Below are 21,059 nucleotides of genomic sequence, written 5' to 3' on the forward strand. Positions count from 1 at the left end.
CCTTACATTATCCCAGCCCAGCCTATCAAGATGCCTGATGATTGGAATGAAGAGAAGAAAGGGAATGATGGCCGTGCTCATGATGGAACAGGGTACGTGAGTATCCCAGGGTTTTTTTCTGCTTTTAAAAATTGGAAAATGGTTAAAATCATCATTAGGTAATTTTGGGAGCCTCTTTTGTGAGATTACTCCACATTTCCTGTCCTGGAGACACAACAAAAAACAGAAAAGAAAATCAAAGTTGTCACTGGTTACAGGTCCCTCATTGGAGGATTTTTCCTCATCTTTTGTTTTAGTGAAAACTCAAAAACGTTGGCTTTCCAATGAGTGAACAACAGGACAAATAGAAAAGTATAAACCTTCCTTGCAAAGATAAAGAAAGCAATAAAGCAATAAAAGCCTAACAGAGATAATTATTATTAAACAGTATTTATATAGCGGCAATTTATTTTATTCCTATTAGTTGGATTTTTTTTAATCAATGTAACAACCTCATGTTATTCTATCCTATACTGGCCATTTTTTTAGAATTTTTGGTGAACCTGTGAAAGCCGTACTATTTACGGGTTACAATTACTGGCTTGTAACCGGACAAAGTGTGATTTGTTCTGCCAGCTAACATCTGCCACAACGGCATATACATGGAAAACACCAAGCACAGCAAAGAAATATTCCCTTGTTAGGGGAAATGCTGAATTTGACTTCTTCTCAGCATTTAAAGGGAAGTCAGACAGGTTTAGGTCATGTCTGGAAGGAATGTGTGACCTGATTGATGACTGGCCGACAGGTATTGCTCATGGCTAAGAATCACATGTTGTCACTGGGGTGTTGTTTGGCCAAAACTGGAATCGGTATGCTAAGGGAGTGTCACCAATAATGGTTTATTTCTGGGGACTCACAGTCCCAACTTGTTTTTAGAATCAGTGGTATCTGCAAGATATGTGACCATGTGACACAAGATGGTCATTATTATTATACAGGATTTATATAGCGCCAACATATTATGCAGCGCTGTACATTAAATAGGGGTTTGCAAATGACAGACAGATACAGACAGTGATACAGGAGGAGGAGAGGACCCTGCACCGAAGAGCTAACAATCTAAGAGGTGAGGGAAGTATCGCACAAAAGGAGGGGATATGGAATGGTGGGTGAGTAGTGAGGGTTTAAGAGACAGAAGAAGACGGGTAGGTGAGGTTGAAGCGTTGGGTTTTAAGGTCTCTTTTAAATGAGCAGAAGCTAGGAGCAACCCGAATAGGATGAGGAAGACCATTACAGAGAGTCGGGGCAGCTTTAGAAAAGTCTGGGAGCCATGCATCTGAGGAGGTTATAAGTGAGGAAGTCTTTAGTAGGTGATTGGAGGAGAGAAGAGAGCAGCTAGGGGAGTAATTTTTTACCAGGTCAGGTAGGTAGGTAGGTGGGAAGGCTGTGTATGGGGTAGGTAGGTGGGAAGGCTGTGTATGGGGTTGGTAGGTGGGAAGGATGGATGAGTCTGGCTGCAGCATTCATAACTGATTGGAGAGGAGAGAGTCGGGTTAGTGGAATATCAGAGAGGAGGAGGTTACAGTAGTCCAGACGAGAGATGATAACAGTGTGTACAAGGAGTTTGATGGTCTCTGGGGACAGGTAGGGGCAGATTTTGGAGATGTTGCGTAGGTGAAAGTCACACCCACTATACCCACTATACCCCCAGTATATTAATGTGGTGGTCAGAAGGAAGAATTCCTTTTACATTCCTGCTGGCCATTGGGAACAATATCACCCTTACCAAAAAGTTCATTGGGGTCACTTACCTGACCTGAGAAACCTGAGAAACTCTGATCTTAACAGTGTAATGAGATGCCACATGAGTGCCTTCACTCGGGTGCAGATGGAAGGAAAAATGCTCGAGTCACCAGGCCCATGTTGGCAAAGGCCTTTACGCTGAAAATATCCCAACCATCCGTGTTCTATTTACAAGACCTAAATCCAGTTGCAACATGATGCACAAGCCTTATAAAGTAAACAAAAAAACTTTTGTTAAACTTTCCTGATCAAGCTTCTTTCACCATTACTATTTCATAAACTCCCCTCCCAGACACTGCGGATCAGTGGGAGGAGTTTCACTGCTGTCAATCCAGAAAGCAGTGGGTGTGGCTAGGTGCTGATTGACAAGCTACATATAGACAATGCTGATAACCACACCCCCTGCAAGTTTTTCATACTATTGCCTACATGAAACTGAAAACTTTGCTCTGAATGCAGGAGCACTGCAGCATCAATGTCATACTAATACAGTAATTTCGCAAGATCAATAGGGATTTGTAGGACTGTGCAAGAAGAGGAGAAAGCTGTAATGATGTAATTATATTTCGTTTTTTAAAACCCATTCACTTAGCGGCCAGCCATTTAAAAACAAATGTTTTTTTTTTTTTTTCAGAAGCCATTGCCCGACATTTACCTACCAGAACTTTGCACTCCAATAACATAACCCAAAACCAGATAAGGCCCATGGGTGAGGACAGAGATGTAAATATGTACAGGGATTCACCCTTTGGCTGTAGCTGCCATCTGCTACAGACAGATAAGAGCATTGATGTGTACACAGTACAGCCATGGGTTGCTTAAGTCTTCCTCTGCAAACATCAGGTCCTTCTGCATTACTGCCTCAAAGTGATATCTGGGGGGAAATTGTGTACCGGCAGCATACGTTTTCAGAATACATAAAGGCAGGCATATCATCAAATTCTTTATATAAAGAAAAAAATGATCTTTTTTTTTTTTTTTAAATGGGGGAAGCTCCTCCCCTTCTGTCTTTACTGCCGCGGCAGTAAAGAGTGAATGGAAGCGCAAAGCCTCCTGGGATACCTACATCCTGAATTCATGGCATGGGCAGAAGGAGCTTTATCTTTAAATTTAAGCAGGCTACACCAGCTGATCTCCCGCCTGTACAGTGTGAGATCAAATGATGTAGTCAAAAGAAGGCGACAGCACCCAACGCTTCCTGTGTGTCGCAGGAAGATTCCAGGACAGCAAGAGACCTAATCAAGGCGACGTATGGAGGGACTGGGGGCTCTATGTAAGAAAAGATAAGTAGCAATTTTTTATTTTGAGCTTAATTCTGCTTTAAAGCCAAACTAAACCCAAAATAAAAAAAAAACCCACTTACCTATAATCCCACAAATCCTTCTGGAGGTTTCTTTGTTTGGTTCCCGCATTGTCGCGGTAGCCATCTTCAGCCTGGCACTAAGGAAGAGCTGGGTACCGACAAGTTCTCTCTCTTTCCAGGTTCTTCTTCCTACATCACTCGATCTCCCACTGCGCAGGTGCAAGATCAAGTGACGTAGATGGGAAAAAAAATTGTGTGTTTTTTTAATTAAAAAAGGGCTCCTTCTGCGTATGCCTGAGTTGGGGCATGTGCAGAAGGAGCAGCCAAGAGCCTCCCGGGATGTGTGACGTAGGTATCCCAGGAGGCGTTACCCTCCATTCTGTCTTGATCGCCATGGCTGCACCCAATTTTTTTAAAAAAGAAATAAATTTACTTTAAATAAAAGGGTTGTCTATTCTTTTATGTAAAGTAAAAATTTTAGGTCCGCTTTAAGATCACACGATTGCTGCTTCATTCCAAAGGTTCTCGTTATGAAATTTATCAAGTTAACATTTTCCACTTTAGAAATGACAGAAAGCTGTGAGGTCCAAAGCAATTATTTTGCATTTTTCTAAAATAATTGCTAAAGTTTAGAACCTCTCTTTGTCCCTGCAGGAGACTTCTGTCATGGTGACCGTTTTCACTGGAACAGAAGGTGACGGGAAATTCAGAAAGTGAATGTGAGTGCGCCTGTTCTGGTGACAACTGTCGCTATCTTTCAAAGGGTAAACCTGTCTGATGAGAGTGGTTATGAGAACAAGTTTACCCTGAGGACGTTTCTGACAGTGCGTGGAGTTTGTAAGCTCTCCCTAAGTTTCCTCTGAGTACTCCAATGTCCTCCAACATCCCAAAAACATACTAGAAGGCCTTGGTCTATGGTAATGGCATATAAGTGGGGTAGAGGGATGAGATTGTAACCCCCTTGAGGGAAAGTTAATGAAAAGACAATGGAAAAGTGTTACATAATGAGAATGATTTATCAAAGCTCTGCAAGACTGGAGAAGATAGACTTTCATAGGTGAACGTGGGTGATCCAGCAAACTTGGATTAGATCTGCTTCAGGAATAAAAACATTTGAAAACTAATAGTAAACGAGTTTTAAGAAATCTATTCCGGGTTCGCTGGATCACCCACGTTCTTCCATGATAGTATATCTTTTTTTTAGAAGTTTCATAAATCAGGCCCAGGGACTACAAGTGGGTGCTTCAAAAAACATTGGTGAAATGGTTCACAGTTGTCAAAAATCTCTCATGCAGACATGCACAAAGAAAGGACGTAGGGTGCCCGGAAAATCCAGAACCCCGTCACACTAACAACCTGCAGGAACATGTATGTTCCCACACAGTAAACCAAATACACCGTATTGTTCATTATAGTGCAATTTATTCTTAATGGCATCCCAACACATTGTGCAGGCAAATTTCTTTGTGCACAGTTGTGGAGAAATAGCCCATTCCATAATGCATGTGTATAAATTGTCCCAAAGAGAACCTGTTGTGTTGCTCCACATTTGAATGCACACAGGGTTTGATTTATTAAAGCTCCCAAAGACTGGAAAATATAGACTATCGTGAGCGAACCTAGGCAATCCAGCAAATCTTGAATGGATCTGGTCCAGGATTAAAAACATTTGCCAGTTTATAGGAATATATAGGGGATCATTTAAAAATCAGGCCCAATACATGGAGGAAATTAAATTAGATGGTTCATGAAAAATAACAAAAAAAAGGTACTTTTGTACCCTTGAAGTCATGTTATAGAATCTATAAAATGAGAAACATTTGCATGGCATCAAGCTGTACATTATTTACAGTTTACTTCCTACAAAAACCCAGAAGTTGTCACTAAACATGAATTTCCTCATTGTACAAATTCCTTTCTGCTAGAAGCCCTGAAACTACCCAAAAGTCAATAAGTTCCACTTTGGGGAAATATAGAATGATCTGCCGGTGTCCATGGCGGGGGGAAATATTCAGTGCGGAACTTGTTCTGACAAATGCTGTCCCCACGTTGGGTCAGGGGTGCAATATGATGAAGAAGGTCAGAAGAAAGTCAAACATTCTTGTATTTGTTCTGGCTCAGTGATTCAGACAGCAAAAAAACATAACTGAGGTAGAGTCAGGAACAGAATTTTCTATTGTTTCTCATGACAGGTGCACTTCAAGGTTATAATGGATTTTTCAGAGGTTCGGAGGCCAAGTTGTTAGAAGGGTATTATTATTATTATTATTAAACAGGATTTATATAGCGCCAACATATTACGCAGCGCTGTACATTAAATAGGGATTGCAAATGACATAATTTGTTGCCAACAGATCTGGCATTCCATAGACTGCCAAAGAGAGGGGGTAAGGACTTATGGGTAGGGTAATGTTCATCTACTGCAGTGTTTCTTAACCGGGGTTCCTCCAGAGGGTGCTAGAGGTTCCTTGAGCAATAATCAGTTTGCACCTTTCAGGTCAGTATAAATGATCTTTTTGGCTATCTGTAAGGGTGACATTCTTTCCACTGACCACCACACTAATGTACTGTGAGCTGTGGATATATGAATTACAGAAGGGGTTACCTTAACATTTTAAGGTTATTTTCAAGGTCCCCTCATGTTAAAAAGGAGGAGAAAGTAATTCAGCTGTGTGTGTAAACTGAGCTCTCTTGCTCATTGGAATATCTGTAAACCCCTTTGTTAGAACCAAACTTTTTATTGATTTTTTTTATTTTATTTTTTTTGGATACACAAGGCACACATGGGTAACATTTTGCTGCTATTCATGTGCTTCTTATTTTATGTGATGCTCATTATTATTATTATTATTATTATTATTATTATTATTATTTTTCATTTTTACCTAAAAAGGGGGGGCTGTCTTATTTGATGGCCCTGCCTTATCATCGGGGAAACACGGTACTATCTAATTAAAGAGTCACCAACTTTGGCTACAATTCATGCTTCATTAAGAATGTCTTCATTTGTAGCCACCCCATTGTACTGTAGAGAGCTGAGACTAGTGTAACCACCCCATACACAATGCAAGGAACCACGGAGCATGGAACTTGCTCATAGACAAGAAGCTGACATTTCAGTCATTCCTCTGCTGTTTAGTGTTCAGCCAGGGGGTGAAAACCATCTTCATCCTTTTCTGTATAAATCAACATTTTACCTTACAACATTTAAAGCTCTAAATTCCCATTATTGTGGGTAAGTGTTTGCCATTAAGGAAACTATGGCCAGCATAATTGGTGTTTCAGTGGTTAGCACTCTGGCCTTTGCAGCACTGGGTCCCAGGTTCAAATCTCATCCAGAACACTATGTGCATGGAGCTTGAAGGTTCTCCCCTTGTTTTTTGGGGTTTCCTCCGGGTTCTCCGGCTTCGTCCTACATACCAAAAACTTGCAGTAAGGTTCATTGGCTTCCACCCAAAACTGACCTTACACTGTGGTAATGACATATGGCTATGGTAGGGACATTAGATTGTGAGCCCCTCTGAGGTACAGCTAGTGGCATGACTATGGACTTAAGACAGCGCTGCGTATTATGTTGCCCCCACATATTATTAATATGTAGGGGCATATGTGCCAATTATTGCCCATACCTACCTTTTTCTAAGCATCCTGGAGGGAATGACAGATCCAGGAAGCTGTCAATGCTAAAGCCCATGCAACCACCAACACTAAATCTTCTGGGTTTACTGTGAAGTTTTTTGGCCATTGCAGTGTTCTGCCCAGCTATTTTTTTTACGCTGGGTGGGAAGAAGCTGTAGGCGGGTGGCAGCCTCTGTATAGTGAGCCAACTTTTCAGTAACCACCCAAAAATAGCCAGGTGGTTACTGAAAAATGCCAGGTGGTACGCCCAGCTATAAGAGGCTGGGGAGATCACTATATGAGTATGCCAAAAAAAACAAAACGCTACCAGGAGCTTGGATTAAATTTTTTTGGCAGACTTAGGATGTCTCCTCCGCCAAAAACCTCCACCTCCTGGCGACTTTTGTTTTTAGTGTTTAGTTTTCCCTAAACAAAATGTATGATATTCTCAACCATAAAGAATTGTGTATAAATTCCCGACGAGGGAATTGTAACTTTAGATCTCCCGTAAGTGTAACCTTAAAGTTACCCTTCACTTTGTTAATGTTTACAGACACTGCTGCCAAATATTTAAAGCTTGGCTTATGAAGAATTCCCCTGTACATAATCATGTGCTGCAGCCTCTCCCCTGAGGCCCAGTTATTCTGTAATTAGGAGCCGCCATCTTGCCTCTGACACAGCACAGAGGATGGGCTGCATGCTTGGAGTTTAAGAAGGAGAACAACATCTGGTGTAAATGGGTCCATTATGTTTACTGGTTGTCAGAATGGAAATGTTCATTTTATAAGTGATTTTGGGCAGCATGGTGGTTCAGTGGTTAGCACTCTTTGCACCTTTTCAGCGCCAGGTCCCAGCTTCCAATCTCAGCCAGGACACTATGAGCATGGAGTTTGCAGGTTCTCCCTGTATTTGCGTGGGCTTCCTCTGGGTACTCCGGTTTCCTTCCACATTCCAAAAAAATGCAGTTAGCCTAAATGGCTTACCTCAAAATATTGACCTTAGACTTTCAAAAAGAAATTACCATAAAACCATTGCAGGGACAATATATTGTGAGCCCTTTTGAGGGACAGCTAGTGACATGACTATGGACTTTGTACAGCACTACATAATATGTCAGCGCTATATAAATACTAATCTATTTACATTTTGATTTTACTGATACTCTCCCTCCTCCATTCCCCATCAATGTGATAATAAAACAATCACCATTGTCATCACTGTGTCTGTGTATGATCATATGCAATCAGAGGGACCAGGAGGAACCCTTGCCCTTTGTAATCAGGCAGTGGATCCCTACAATGAAAATATCATAATACCATGATAGAGGGATGTTAGCTGGAGAAGTGGGCATTCCTGTACAGAATGGATTTTTATGCAAACCTCCATACAACATTTTGCTTTTGGCCGCATGGTTGTGAACTTAAGATCTGCACTGCAGATATGGCCGCAGTTGCAAACACATCTTGTGTGGTTTTCCTTTCCTGGGTGCATAGCAAACTGCCTCACCTCTCAAGTGTTTAACAGGACCCTAAATCTTCCCAATATTGCACAGAAATACTCAACTGAAGTTCTAACCCCTCTCTACCCATCCAAGAAAATGTATTTTGGCCCTGGCCACACTTGATGAATTATTTCTTCAAAGTACATAGAGGCTGCCACACTAAGCTGATTGTGAACATAAACGGATCGTTAACCCAGCATGAAATGTGATGAATACCAGGTGACAGTGACTCATAGGATGGCCTGTGGCCTGCTGCCAATCTCTCCACCTTTTGCATCCTCTTTCCATGCGGTCACATGCCGGGTCTGTAATCCACAGAGTTTAAGAAAGTTTACCAAAGGATTATTCTGTATATGTTAGGCTGTCGCCATCTTCCAGAGCTAAATTTCTCCCTCACAGTTCCTCCCAAGTTTGCTAGGGGTTTCTTGAGCAATGAGAAATTTGTACCTCTCAGGTCAGTTTAGGTGACCCCAATGATCTTTTTGTCTATCTGTAAGGGTGACATTCTTCCCAATAACCAGCAATGTAGGATGCATTCTGCCCACTGACCACCACAATAATATACTGTGAGCTGTGGATATAGTAATTATAGCCGGGGATCTAAGACCTGAAAGTTATTTCAAGGGTTTTTCCATGTTGAAAAGGTTGAGAAGGATGGATAACACAAACCTCCCCCAAAGGAAATCATTTTTTTTTATTATTTTTAACTTTTTTTGGTTCCCTTTCTCTTCTGTTTCAAGGTAAACAAGCACTTAAAATACACTTGCTAAAACTTTTCTACTTTTTGTCCATTAAATATAGAAATATTGTGCATCCTGGGGTTTCAGAATGCTGATATTCATTAAAAATCTCCTAATGAAGTTGTTAATGCTACAGAGATCCTAAAATGGAACTAAACCAGTGCTACTCACCTATCCCCATTCCATCGCAGAACGCCGCCATCTTCCTTCTTATGATACTAAGCCATCGTGACTGGCTGTGCCAGGATGATATTCATTGGCGGCAATAAAAAAAAAAGGGGGACCTCAGCAACCACCGCTGAGCTGTGCATGCCGATAATATAATTATAAAGAGAATTATGAATAACCAACAGCAACATGGAGGGATCCCCATTCTCTCCAGATAATATAATCATACAATCACAGCCCAACCATACATTTGGGGTTCTTGAATATTTAGAGGTCTATGGGAGGTAAGTGTACATGCAGCAAATCATATATATATATATATATATATATATATCTCCTTAATGTAATGTTGCATACATTTTAAGTGGGCCGTTCTGTAGCTCTAAACAAAAGCTTCCTCTCGTAAGTAAATGCCACCGTTCATTGACTTTTGCCAAGGCAGAAGCGATGCTATCAGTTTTTCACAGGTAGGAGGAAGCATATCCTCCGTCACCTCTCCCTCAGTGATCAAACTGCAAAATTGTAAGTTTGATAAGTGTTTGCCTCGGTTCAGTTCGAGGATCATTTGATTGAATGGAGGCAAAAATCTGGATTTGACAGCTCTGAACCAAAGTCTACTTTGTCAGCAGTGTAGATGGAAGGATAAACCTCAGCTGGCTCTTTTAATTTACCAAGCGGGCAGCTGGTACTCAATAAGAACTGCAAGCTTATAGCCATGTGATCATGTCATATATAGATGTTTTTTTTTTTGTGCTGGACTGAGCTTCCAGGCACCAACCTACTGCAACAAAAGTGTAAAAGGGGAACTAAAGTTCAAAACTAAAAAATTTCATATATTGCCAAAGGAGCAGGCGACCTCTCTTCTGTAATAAAATTAAAAAAAAAAAACTTCCTTTACAAGTACGCTCAACTTTCCTCACTTCATCTTTGTCTACAGCATCTTCACCCATTCCTCTTACAAGTTCAGGGCTTTAGCCAGGCCAGAATGACAAAAGTTTTCCTTGCACATGGGAGTTAACTCATTCTCAGAAACTGGGTACACGGAAATTGCCCATTTCATAAAAGATTGAGAACAGGAGGACATACACCTGTCCCTTCTACAATAATAATAGGAAAGGTGAAAGATCTCACACCACTAAACAGTGTCTTTTAAAACCAAACCCCTTGGGATAATATGATAAAGTAAAGTAAAGAGGTGAGAAAGGAGGAGATTTTGTTTTATGTGTGGATAAGCAAAATAATATACTAAAAACAAAGCATACAAAAAATCTTATTAGACAAGAACCATCTGTCTTACCCTCAATATTTTACCTTCAATATCCCCTGAGGAAGCCTAAACCAGCGCAATGCGTACTGACATCATCACTGGATGCCAATGGCCAAAAAGGACTGCCATAGACACAGAAGAGTCAGCGGAGAAGATAGCTTCAGAGAACACAGCAGTGACAAGATCCAGGACCTGTCAACATCACGGCATGGCTTTAGAAAAAGGTGAGCATGTCCCCCTAACCTGCAAGTATGCCGGGCTGTGCACACTTGCCAACTATGCCAAGAAATAATTAATACCAAAGAGTTATTTCAGCTTTGGAGTCAAACAAGAGTAGGGGATCTCCACAGGGAGCCTGATTTAATAAAGCTTTACAAGGCTGGAGAGAATACACTTTCATCAGTGAAGCTGGGTGATACAGCAAACCTGCACTGAATCTGGCCCAGGATTAAAAAACATTTGCTAACAATTAGAAAATTACTTTTAGGAAATCCATTTCAGGTTTGCTGGATCACCCAGCTTCACTGATGAATATGTATCCTCTCCAGCCTTGAAGAGCTTTAATAAATCAGGGTCAGAATATCTGCATCAGCAAAACCATTTCATCACAACCACCATTGTCCTCAGCTCCTGGTTTTTGTGTATCACCGGCATTTAGGAACATCTCCAGGGGAAAAAGTTCTTCATTTTCTACTTTTAGATTCCTTCCATTCCAGGAGTTCCCTAACACTTGCTTCCTCCTTTTGGATCTAAGGAGTGATGAGTTTTAGAGTACAGACAGCGATCTATACTACCAATATTAAAGCATTTCCAAATTCAAAAGACCATAAATAAAAATATACGTTTGTTTTAGGATTATTTATATTGTTATATAGGATGTAATGTGACCACATCATTGTGAATCATTTTATTTGGTATTATTATATTATTTCAATAGGAGAAACGTTTGTTTAAAGTGGAACCTAACTTAAATAGGAAAAAACTGTGAACAGGAAGGTTCACTATTGGGGAAAGAACTTCCCTGGTTCCCTTTTGCAATCTTTTCTTTAATGAACACTGAGGATTGCATGTGCAGTTCACTGTATGATGCCAGTTATGCCAACATATTCCCGGCTGCCAGGAATGAATGAACTCATTGGCGCTTGTGTGGTAGTTACATTATCCAGGCCTGGCCAATCACGATGGCGGATGATCCAACACCTGAAAGAGGACCAGGTGTAGATGCTGGCAGCCAAGACAAAGTGAAGACATGCGAGTGTAATAAACTTGCAATCAAGCAGGTAAGTGTAATATATTGCACAAGGAACATCACCTGTCCCTTCTGCAATAAAAAAACGTGCCTCCTCTAAAAAATTAATATTCATTCCATTTTAAAGCAGAACTAAAGTCCCACTTTTTAATGATACAGGCAGGTGATTATTGTAGAAAGGGACAGGTGTTATCCCTTTCTCAATGAGCGTTCTTAACTGTCTGATCGCTGCGCTTATCATTGGTTTCCAAGGCAAGTTGCATTATCACAGTGTGGCCAATCAAAATGGCCAAAGATCTTTAGGAAGCAAAGAAGGAGGATGGTGGCGCCCTGTGAAGGAACAGGTATAGGTTGAGTTTTGCTTTAAATTGATTTTATATGCAAAACCCCTTTTTTTTTATTTTAGGTAAAGTAGAAAAGCATTAGATGGATGGATCTCCTGATGGATTTGAACTTCTGCTCTACATTAGAGAGATTGTCCCTCCGATTCTGTTTTTCTGACCACAAATACATCCAATGACACCCATTGTTTATTCTTTAAGTTAAAGCATATGACAATAATAGGAATATTTAATTAAAGCAAATCTGGGGCAATGTCTGACAATAATTACTGCTGCAAATATTCCAAATCTGCAGGAGGCAAGCAGAATTCACACTGACCGCTCCTCTTGTCTGTTATGCGCTAAATACTGCAATTGTGTGTCAGCGATTTATTGAAACTCTCAATATACGCAAACAAGGAGCAGTCATCTCATCTTATTCAGCCCCTCCACCGATCTCCCTCCCTTCTTGATCCATGCACAGCGGGGCAAACAATGCACACCCTCCAAAACTCCTTTTTGACTGACTGCAATGATTTCCAAATCACTCTCCTAGAACAAGCACAAGCAGTGACCTGTGATCTGAATACCCATTCTGGGTCAGTACTATGATTGCTTGAAGTCAGGAAAGGGTAAAAAGAACCTGTGGCCAATTTCATGTGGTGTAATATACAGAAGTTGTGTGGCCTTAGGAAGAAGCAGGAAACAAAGCGAATGCTTTGCTAAGCACCGGTACACGCCGTTACTACTTTTACAACTCCACCACTGCTTCTTGTAAGCACTTGAAAAAGTAGTTTGGTGTCATCCAGCTTCATGAAAATGTCACCATCTGGATGATGGGGAGCTACTGCAATGATAAGAGTGTTTTGTACATGTTCGGCTACCTTGAACGTCAAAATAGGATATTAAATTGAAGAGTGGAACAGATGTGCAACAAATGTGGCAACCAGTTGTGTCCTCTTCTGTCCCCTTCAGAAAGCCAATAGAAAGTGTTGATGACAGTGATGTGGACACCACCATTAATTCAACTGGGGACGACAGAAAACCAGGCTAAAATGCCTTGATTTAAGGTGTGCAAAAATGGGTTTTGGGTATGATGTGGGAGAAAAGGTCTCCACATCCTTAGTATAGTCCTCATCAGAACAGTTAACTCATATCTCATGAATCAGGGTTCTTCCTAGCTCCTTTTAGCTGGGCGCACCACCCAGCACTTTTCAGCAACCACCCAGGTGTTTTCGGGAAGTTACTGAAGAGTTGGGTCACAATACAGGGCATATCCAGCTTAAATAAATTTCATGGTTAGTCACTGTGGATGTGGACCCCTTCTTGCCACACCATACCCAAAACCTATTTTACTCACCTTAAATCAAAGCACTCTAGCCTGGTGTTCGGTCGGCCCCAGTTGAATTAATGGTGGTGTTCACGTCACTGTCATCAAAACTTTCTATTGGCTTTCTGAAGGGGTCAGAAGAGGACATAAGGCAAGAGAGGACACATAGGGATCAGCCAGCATTGGTGCCTCTGGAGCAGTTAGTTGGCAGTCCCCTAGACTTGGAATTGGCACTGGGGTCAAGAGACCTGGCAGAGTGCATCATTTTTTAAAAGGTGAGAAATACTTAGACTCTTTGTGAGGATGGTGAGTGAGTTTTTGCCCAATATGTCTCAACTTTTCTCATCAAACGATCAAACAGAAGTCTATGTATTGTCCCAAAGCCACCACTTTCAAACTAACATTAGGACAGGGCTGGCAGCAAACCTGATGGTTGCCCATTTAGGGACACAGAGAGTATGCTGTGGAACTGTAAAATATTCACTGTTGTATTCCAAACACATGCTCCAATCCAGTTAAATGCATCTTAACTTTGCAAAATGTACCTTTTTTGCTAGAATTTATCCTAAAAAAGCAGTAAGCCTCACAGCTCTAAAACAGTTCTCAGTTGAATACTGTGGATTGTAAATGAGCCTAGGCTCTACTGTTTTGTAGCTGCTCACAGGAGATCTGGTGATGTTACTATGGTTCTCCTTGCTGGAGGCTGTGACATGAGGAAGCAAAGCCCTGCCTCAACCAAGATGGCGGCCTGCACATTTAGAACAAGACATTGTAGATAAGACAAATGATCAGCGACAAATGATCAGCTACAGAGAGTTTACAAGCAATATTTACGACTAGACCTTTGCCCTCTCTATCATAAATTTGGGTTTTCACTATTAGGTTACTATTTAGGTTGGGCAATAAAGAACACCCATGAAGCTCTAGTCTATTTCAAAGGATATTATTTTTTGTGAGCTCATGCAAAGTGGGATTGACCTTAGTACAGACAAACATTCAAGAAGCATGGACAATAAATACCAAGACAGATAAGACGATGGTATAAAAATTACTATTCTAATATTGAATAAAATGTGTAATTTTTAATGTGCCTGGACAGCCTCAAATCTGTTTGAAGCCATTAAAAGCCAAAATCCGCTACCTAACCTAAATAAAGATATACTCATTGTCCAAGTCCACAACCCATGTCCCTTGACAGTGCCACTTCTAGGTAAAGAGGAATGTTCTGCTGATCCAACACTGTAGAGATGTGTGCACTACCCGGTCCCCACCTGTCCGCTCTTCTTGGCATTCAGTCCCCACCTGTCCCCTCTTCTTGGCATTCGGTCCCCACGTGTCCCCTCTTCTTGGCATTCGGTCCCCACGTGTCCCCTCTTCTTGGCATCCGGTCCCCAACTGTCTTCTCTTCTTGGCATCCGGTTCCCACCTGTACCCTCTTCTTAACCTCTGGTCCCCAGTTTTTGACCTCTGCTCCCCACCTTTCCCCACTTGTCCCCTCTTCTTGACCTCATTGTTGCTACATCCTCTTCTCCATTTACAAAGAACTCAAGCAACAACCAAATAGGCAGTGATAGCTGGCAGTGATGTGGACAATCTAAAGAAGGACCCCAAAGAAAGTAACAGGAGATCGGGGCAGGAGTATCATATGACCCCGGCCTAGGGCGTTTTAGTTTTTTTTTCCCAATGGTTAATAAGGAAGGATGTAATATTGTCCCAGAATGGCCATAGAGATTCTTTTTTTTGGAATTAGTTCAAACCATATGAGTAAAGGCTGATGGCTGCAGTACCCCCTTCCTGCAATCTACAGTTAATTCCAACCCCCAACTTTGACTTTTACTGGATAATGCTGCATGTAAATGTGGGGAAAACTATAAATAAAGTCAACATTTGCATACAGAATCATCACAGGCATTAAAGCAAAGGTAAACCCACCTCCCCTTGGTCCTTCGGCAGCACCAACATCTTCACCCGCAGAGGCGGCTTCTTCCTGGGTCCGGGATCTTTGGCCATCTTGATGAAACTCCCAAGCATGCACACGGGAGTTCATTGATTGCGGCTCCGAGGTATCCCAATAACATACACAGGGCTATGCATGCTCAATGTACAATTATCAGAAGATTGCAAACAGGCAGGTAAGTTTGTTTAATTGTAGAATATCTTTTTTTTGTAATAAAGAGCCCACCTGTTTGGAATTTTCCCACTTTACCCAGATACAATCCATATGATAAAGTGTTCTCAGCAACAAAGTAGTGCAGGTAGTCCCCGAGATAAGGACATCTGACATACGGACAACTCCTAGATACGGACGGGGCTTCCCTGCTCGTTTGTGTGCAGGATGGAGGCTTTATAGGTGGAGGGGGGCTGTTTGTATGACTTGCAAAAGAAATCTTTTGTTAAACACAGTTGGAACATCTTGTAACTCTTTAATGACCAAGACAAACTCTGCAGTTGTTTCTTTTTCCATATCAAAGAACAGCTTGCTCCAGAAGTTAATGAATGTCTAGACTCCAAAAAGTTTTTTTTTGCTTTGTTTGTGATTAACTCACAGTGAGGATTTTATACAGTAACGCTGCCTAATAATATATTGAGACAAACATCTGTCCTAATTGTATTTATTAAAATAATGTACCTGTTCTGACTTACATACAAATTCAACTTAAGAACAAACCTACAGTTCCCCTCGTATATTACATCTCGTATGTAACCCGGGGACTACTTGTATATTAGTCTCTAGCCAAACAAAATACATTGGATAAAAAAAAGAACTAAATGAACCACTGCAATGTAGACTATTAGAAATGTTGCATTTCTTTAAGGAAAGGTGCAAAAAACAAGGCACCCTGTACCATCCACTTGCCATCTTCTCCAAATATCAAATAAGTGGTTTTGTTAAAATTTCCTTGAAAAGTCAAGGTGTGGTCTTCTCCTCGGCCACTTTTAGTTGCGCGTACCACCCGGCACTTATCAGTAACGACCCGGCTGTTTTTGGGTGATCACAATTTCTTCTCTCCGAGTTAAAAAAAACATTCTGGGTTGAACATTGAGGCGCTATACTGAAAGACATCACATCAATACATTCATCTCCACTTACCTTGTATATTTCTCTGAGCTTTTCCGTGGAAGCCCCAACAAGGACACAAATCTCCAGGACCCCTGAAGGCAGCTGTGCCTCTTCCATCTTTACAGATTGGTTAGAAATGTCCTAACTCCCAATATAAGGACCACCAATGGGTATCAGCCGAGTCTGCAGATGGTAAAGTGGGTGCATGAAAGCCAAAGGCTGGTAAAGTGCCAATGAATGGAAGTTGTCAAAAATAAATTAAAATAGAAATAATGAAAGTACAAAAAAAAAAAAAAGTGTTGGGTAATCGGCAATCCAAGAGGTAGTGTAGAGGGTCAAATTATATCCAGAGGTCAGATTAATAAAATCTTGCACAGATTGGGACTAAAGAACCCCAAAAACTTTCCAATCTTATCGGGATAAATTGGCAGATATATCCGAGGCTGGGGTGCAATTGAGAGGTAGGGATGCACTGGGCAATACAACATCCAAATTATCGACCAAAATTATACATAATCTCAAAAAATATAACGGAGCGTTAATAATTTGAAGGCAGTAGAAACGATGTCTTTTGGGTTGGGACCAGTACCCCCCAAATTCATATAAAATGGCCCAACATAATGCTAGATGTCTTCAGGTGGAGATGGTGAGGTCTTCAGGCTCGCGGCATGATGGGTATCACAATTATGGAAACAAAGGCAAAAGAAGTCACCCCTTCATTTTCAAGATGGGAACCCCAAAAGTAGAAAACTCCAGCAGGGCAATTTGGTAACTATGCAGGGGCAGAAGATTTTAGAACGATGAGCAGGCAATTTTTGTGATCAGGTCCCGGAGCTGAAGGTTTCACAAGGAGATACCAGACGTCTGCTAAAGTTGGTGCAGAAACAAAACAGAAAATTAATGACATGTGGAAGCCAAGATGAAACAATAGCACAGAATTGATACAATAAGCTACAAGCAGCACAGCAATATAAAAGGAGGAAAGTAATGAGGAGGATACAGAGAATCAGCAATTCAGTAAATGGAACCAAAAGCTACAGCAAGGTGGGAAGAATCAGCAGGACCACCGCTAAAAGGATCAGCACGATGAGGATGGCAGTACAAAGCCAGGGGGTGAAGGACATTAGGGGATTATCAGAACACAGGCGCAGCAAGAAGATGGAAAGATTCAGAAAGTAGTCCATATGGTCAGAAAAAAGGAAGTCATGCAGAAGCACTACTACAATCAGTACCCAGGAGAACAGCTAGGGGGCACCCAGGCTCAGAGGGGCAATCCAGAATTACAGATAGATAGGAATCCAAACTTGCACAGGTGACTAGTGACAGGAGAACAGGTATATAGGTATCCCGGATCTGTAGTACAGCTATGTGGGTGTCAAGGATTAGGAGTGCAGATAGGTAGGTATCTAAAATCCAGAGCACAGCCGGGTAGGTATCAAGAATCGGGAGTACAGACCAAGAGCACAGCTAGGTAGGTATCCAGGATCAGGATTTCAGGTCAGGAGCACCGATAGGTAGGTATTCAGGATCCGGATTACAGACTAGAAGCACAGCTGGGTAGGTATCCAGGATTGGGATTACAGACTAGGAGCAGCGATAGGTAGGTATCCAGGATACAGATTACAGACTAGAAGCACAGCTGGGTAGGTATCAAGGATCGGAAGTACAGCCAGGAGCAGCAATAGGTAGGTATCCAGGATCAGGATTTCAGGCACAGCTAGGTAGGTACCCCAGGTTAGTAAAGTCTAAAAGCACAGCTAATAGCGTATCCAGAATTAGGAGTGCAGTTGGTAAATACCCCGGATTAGGTGCACAGATAGGTAGGTAACTCAGGGTTATGGGCACAGATAAGTAGGTATCCCGGATTCGGAGCACAGTCCAAGAGGCACAAATATGTTGGTAGCCAGGGTTAGGGGCACAGGTAGGTAAGTACCCTGGATTAGGTGCACAGTCCAGGGGGCACAGATAGGTAAATACCCCGGATTGGGTGCACAGTCCATTCACATTTAGCGGGCTCCGGGTATTTAGTTGCCAGGTACAGCCAGGTACTCAGGATGAAGCATGGGGCCCCTGGAATGCAGTCAGGTAAGTATCCGGGCTGGGTAGCCGGGGGGTGTAGTGGGTATGATAATGACACCCGGGCTCAGGCACCCCGTACAGAAGTGACAATAGGGATCAGAGGCAGCTCAGAGGACAGCCAGGTCCAAGCAAGCAGCGAGGCGGTATCCGGTAGTGCAGGCAGGTGTTATCCCGGGATCAGCAGCGAGCGGTTAGCCCAGTCACGGATCCATCCCGGCACAATTCCGCGCTGCTTCACCACCGTCACCTCTTCCCAGCCACTGACCCGGGGACACTGACAAAACCACGCCCATCGCTGCAAGTCCCGCCCGAAAACTCCTCCCACAACTAGTTGCTCAATCGACCAACTCTAAACAAACCCGCCAGGTAACTCCACCCATGACGGAGCCATTCGCAACCCTGGGGACGGTAACTATAGCAGCGAACATTTGGTAGCCACGCCCACAATCTGTACAACCCACGTGCCGTCTTATCACGCCCACCTCACTAACACTCCACCCACAAGCGGTTGTAGACCTTCCTCTGTATCCTTAAAGGGCGGGGCATCTTTGACCTTTCTGATGTGAGTATGTAGATAAAGCCACGCCCCCAGCGCCAGGCGGGAATTGGTTACCTCAGAGAGTTCTGTAGTGGGCGGATCCTCCTCATGGAATGTGTTATGGGGGCCATGACTAATGCTAACCGCCTCATAACATGTCTGCAGGTTTCATTCAGTGCAGAATGTAGGTTATAAACGTTTGCATTGAAATAAAGTGGTGTAAAAAAAGACCTAGTTTGAATTAAAGTGACTCTGTCATGAAAAACATGGAGGCTTCTATGACTGACCTCACTTAAAGTGGCCCTGTCCCTGATTTTTTCCCCAAAGAACTCCCTATTCCTTTATATGCGCATTTAATACATATTAGGCACGTTAGTTACCTGTAAGAATTTAATGTACAGCGCTGCCTAATATGTTGGCGCTATATAAATCCTGTTTATTATTATTAATAATAATAATAAGAAGAAGAAGAGCTTCCCTTGTGCAGCCATTCTAAGTCAAGGCCAATGGGTGCCGCCATCTTGGATTTGGTGTCAGTGGCCCCAACAAACTCAGACCTGTCACTGAAAAAAAAAACTTCCCTCACTTCCTTCAGAAGAGGAGCGGAGAAGCTGGGTCTGTGTTACGGAGGCGTCAGAAAGTGTTTTCTGTAGGTTATTTACTAATGCCTGTTCTTTATTCCATTGGGCCTTGTTTAAAGTATGCCGGTATTGGGTTAGAAACTTAAAGTATGAAGCCAGACACAGCCAGGCAACCGGCATATTCAAAAAAGTGCCAGCAATGGCAGCCTTCATACTTTTTATTTAGGATGGAGTCACTTTTATTGTTATGCCAGCCTCCATTTTGTTCTGACAACACTTTAAATGTCTTTCAATAAATTAAAGTGAAACTAAAGTTGCCCCTTGCTTGTTGCCAGGGTTACCGGCAATCCCGGCTTCCCTTGTGTATGCTGGCAACAAAACTCCCGCGCACCTTGCTAGGAGTTATGTTTGACCAATCAGGATGGTCAAAGACTGGAATACGGAAAGAAAGATGGTAGCGCCAACGGATCAGGGACGGAAAGTTTAGATCCGCTTCAAAAGCCAAATATGGTGGCTTTCAGGGTGCAGAACATCCCCAAAATAAATACCGTACCATCTGTAACATGCCATGCATAAAGTATTTCCTTTGTTTCTTTCTCAAATAAAGTTGATCTTTCTTAAAGGAGAACTAAACATAAAAAATGTTTAAAAAGCAATTAGGTTGTTTGTTGCAAGATTATTATCGCTATGTCCCTAGAAAAACAAACACCTGCCTGTTTGTCTCTATAATTAAACATTGAGCTGCACATGTGCATCATTACAGCATGCTCCTGGCTGCCAGGGGTGAAAGAAGTTCAATGCGCATGTGCAGGAGGTACACCATCCAGACTAGGCAATCAAGATGGCTGAAGATCCTGAACATGGAACAGAATTGGGTGACGTTCTTGGCGCTGGTGAAGGATGAGGGGAGGTCAGTTTAGTTAGATTTTGCAAACAGGCAGGTCAGGTTATTTTATTGCAGAATACACAATACCTGTCCCCTCTGCCTACCTAATTTTTTTTAATTCTCCATGGGGCCCAGGTTTCGATGATGAGAGGTGGAGCTTTCCAATCAGCAGGGAGCATGTTCTTTACAGAGCTAAAGATCGGACTCAGTGGGACATATCAGACCTCTGTGGGGAGCCCACTGCTTCTACTCATGCTATTCAGAAGGCAGAAAAGTTTGATCTCTGCTGTACAAAAAACTGATTTACGCTCGGGTATGTATGCTGCTTGCAGTTCCACACCTACCAATATATCGGTGAATACAGAGCGGCATTTATTGTTGTATTTTATATCTTTTTTTATATGCAGCTATAAATTTGAATATCTCTGCCTCATAACAGGATGTAAAATGTTATTTTTTTATTCTACAACACATCTTCTGCATGAATAAGTTCAAGAAACTTGTGGTCGCCTTCAGACCGTCGACAAGTTGCAGCTGACACAGAACGAGGTGGCATGAATGAAGAAGGGTTCAAAGCGATGGTTTACCGTGTCTCAGGAGAGAGATGTCTATAGGAAATATCGATGGGTGCGG

The 21,059-nt window shown here is 42.1% G+C and overlaps 1 protein-coding gene across 1 annotated transcript in view; it reads right to left on the bottom strand.

Moving 5' to 3' along the window:
- Nucleotides 1-18,894, bottom strand: part of DENND3 (DENN domain containing 3) — a 54,894-nt gene extending 36,000 nt beyond the window's left edge. Inside the window, exons 1-2 of the mRNA XM_072413222.1 lie at nucleotides 17,799-18,894; nucleotides 16,373-17,209 (exon numbers count right to left, since the gene is read on the bottom strand). Coding sequence (XP_072269323.1) covers nucleotides 16,373-16,459 — 87 coding nt within the window. The 5' untranslated portion in view covers nucleotides 16,460-17,209; nucleotides 17,799-18,894. The remainder of the gene's footprint in view (nucleotides 1-16,372; nucleotides 17,210-17,798) is intronic.
- Between the last annotated feature and the right edge of the window lie 2,165 nt (nucleotides 18,895-21,059).

The sequence above is a fragment of the Pyxicephalus adspersus genome, chromosome 5 (genome assembly GCF_032062135.1).
Source record: "Pyxicephalus adspersus chromosome 5, UCB_Pads_2.0, whole genome shotgun sequence".
Taxonomy (NCBI): domain Eukaryota; kingdom Metazoa; phylum Chordata; class Amphibia; order Anura; family Pyxicephalidae; genus Pyxicephalus; species Pyxicephalus adspersus.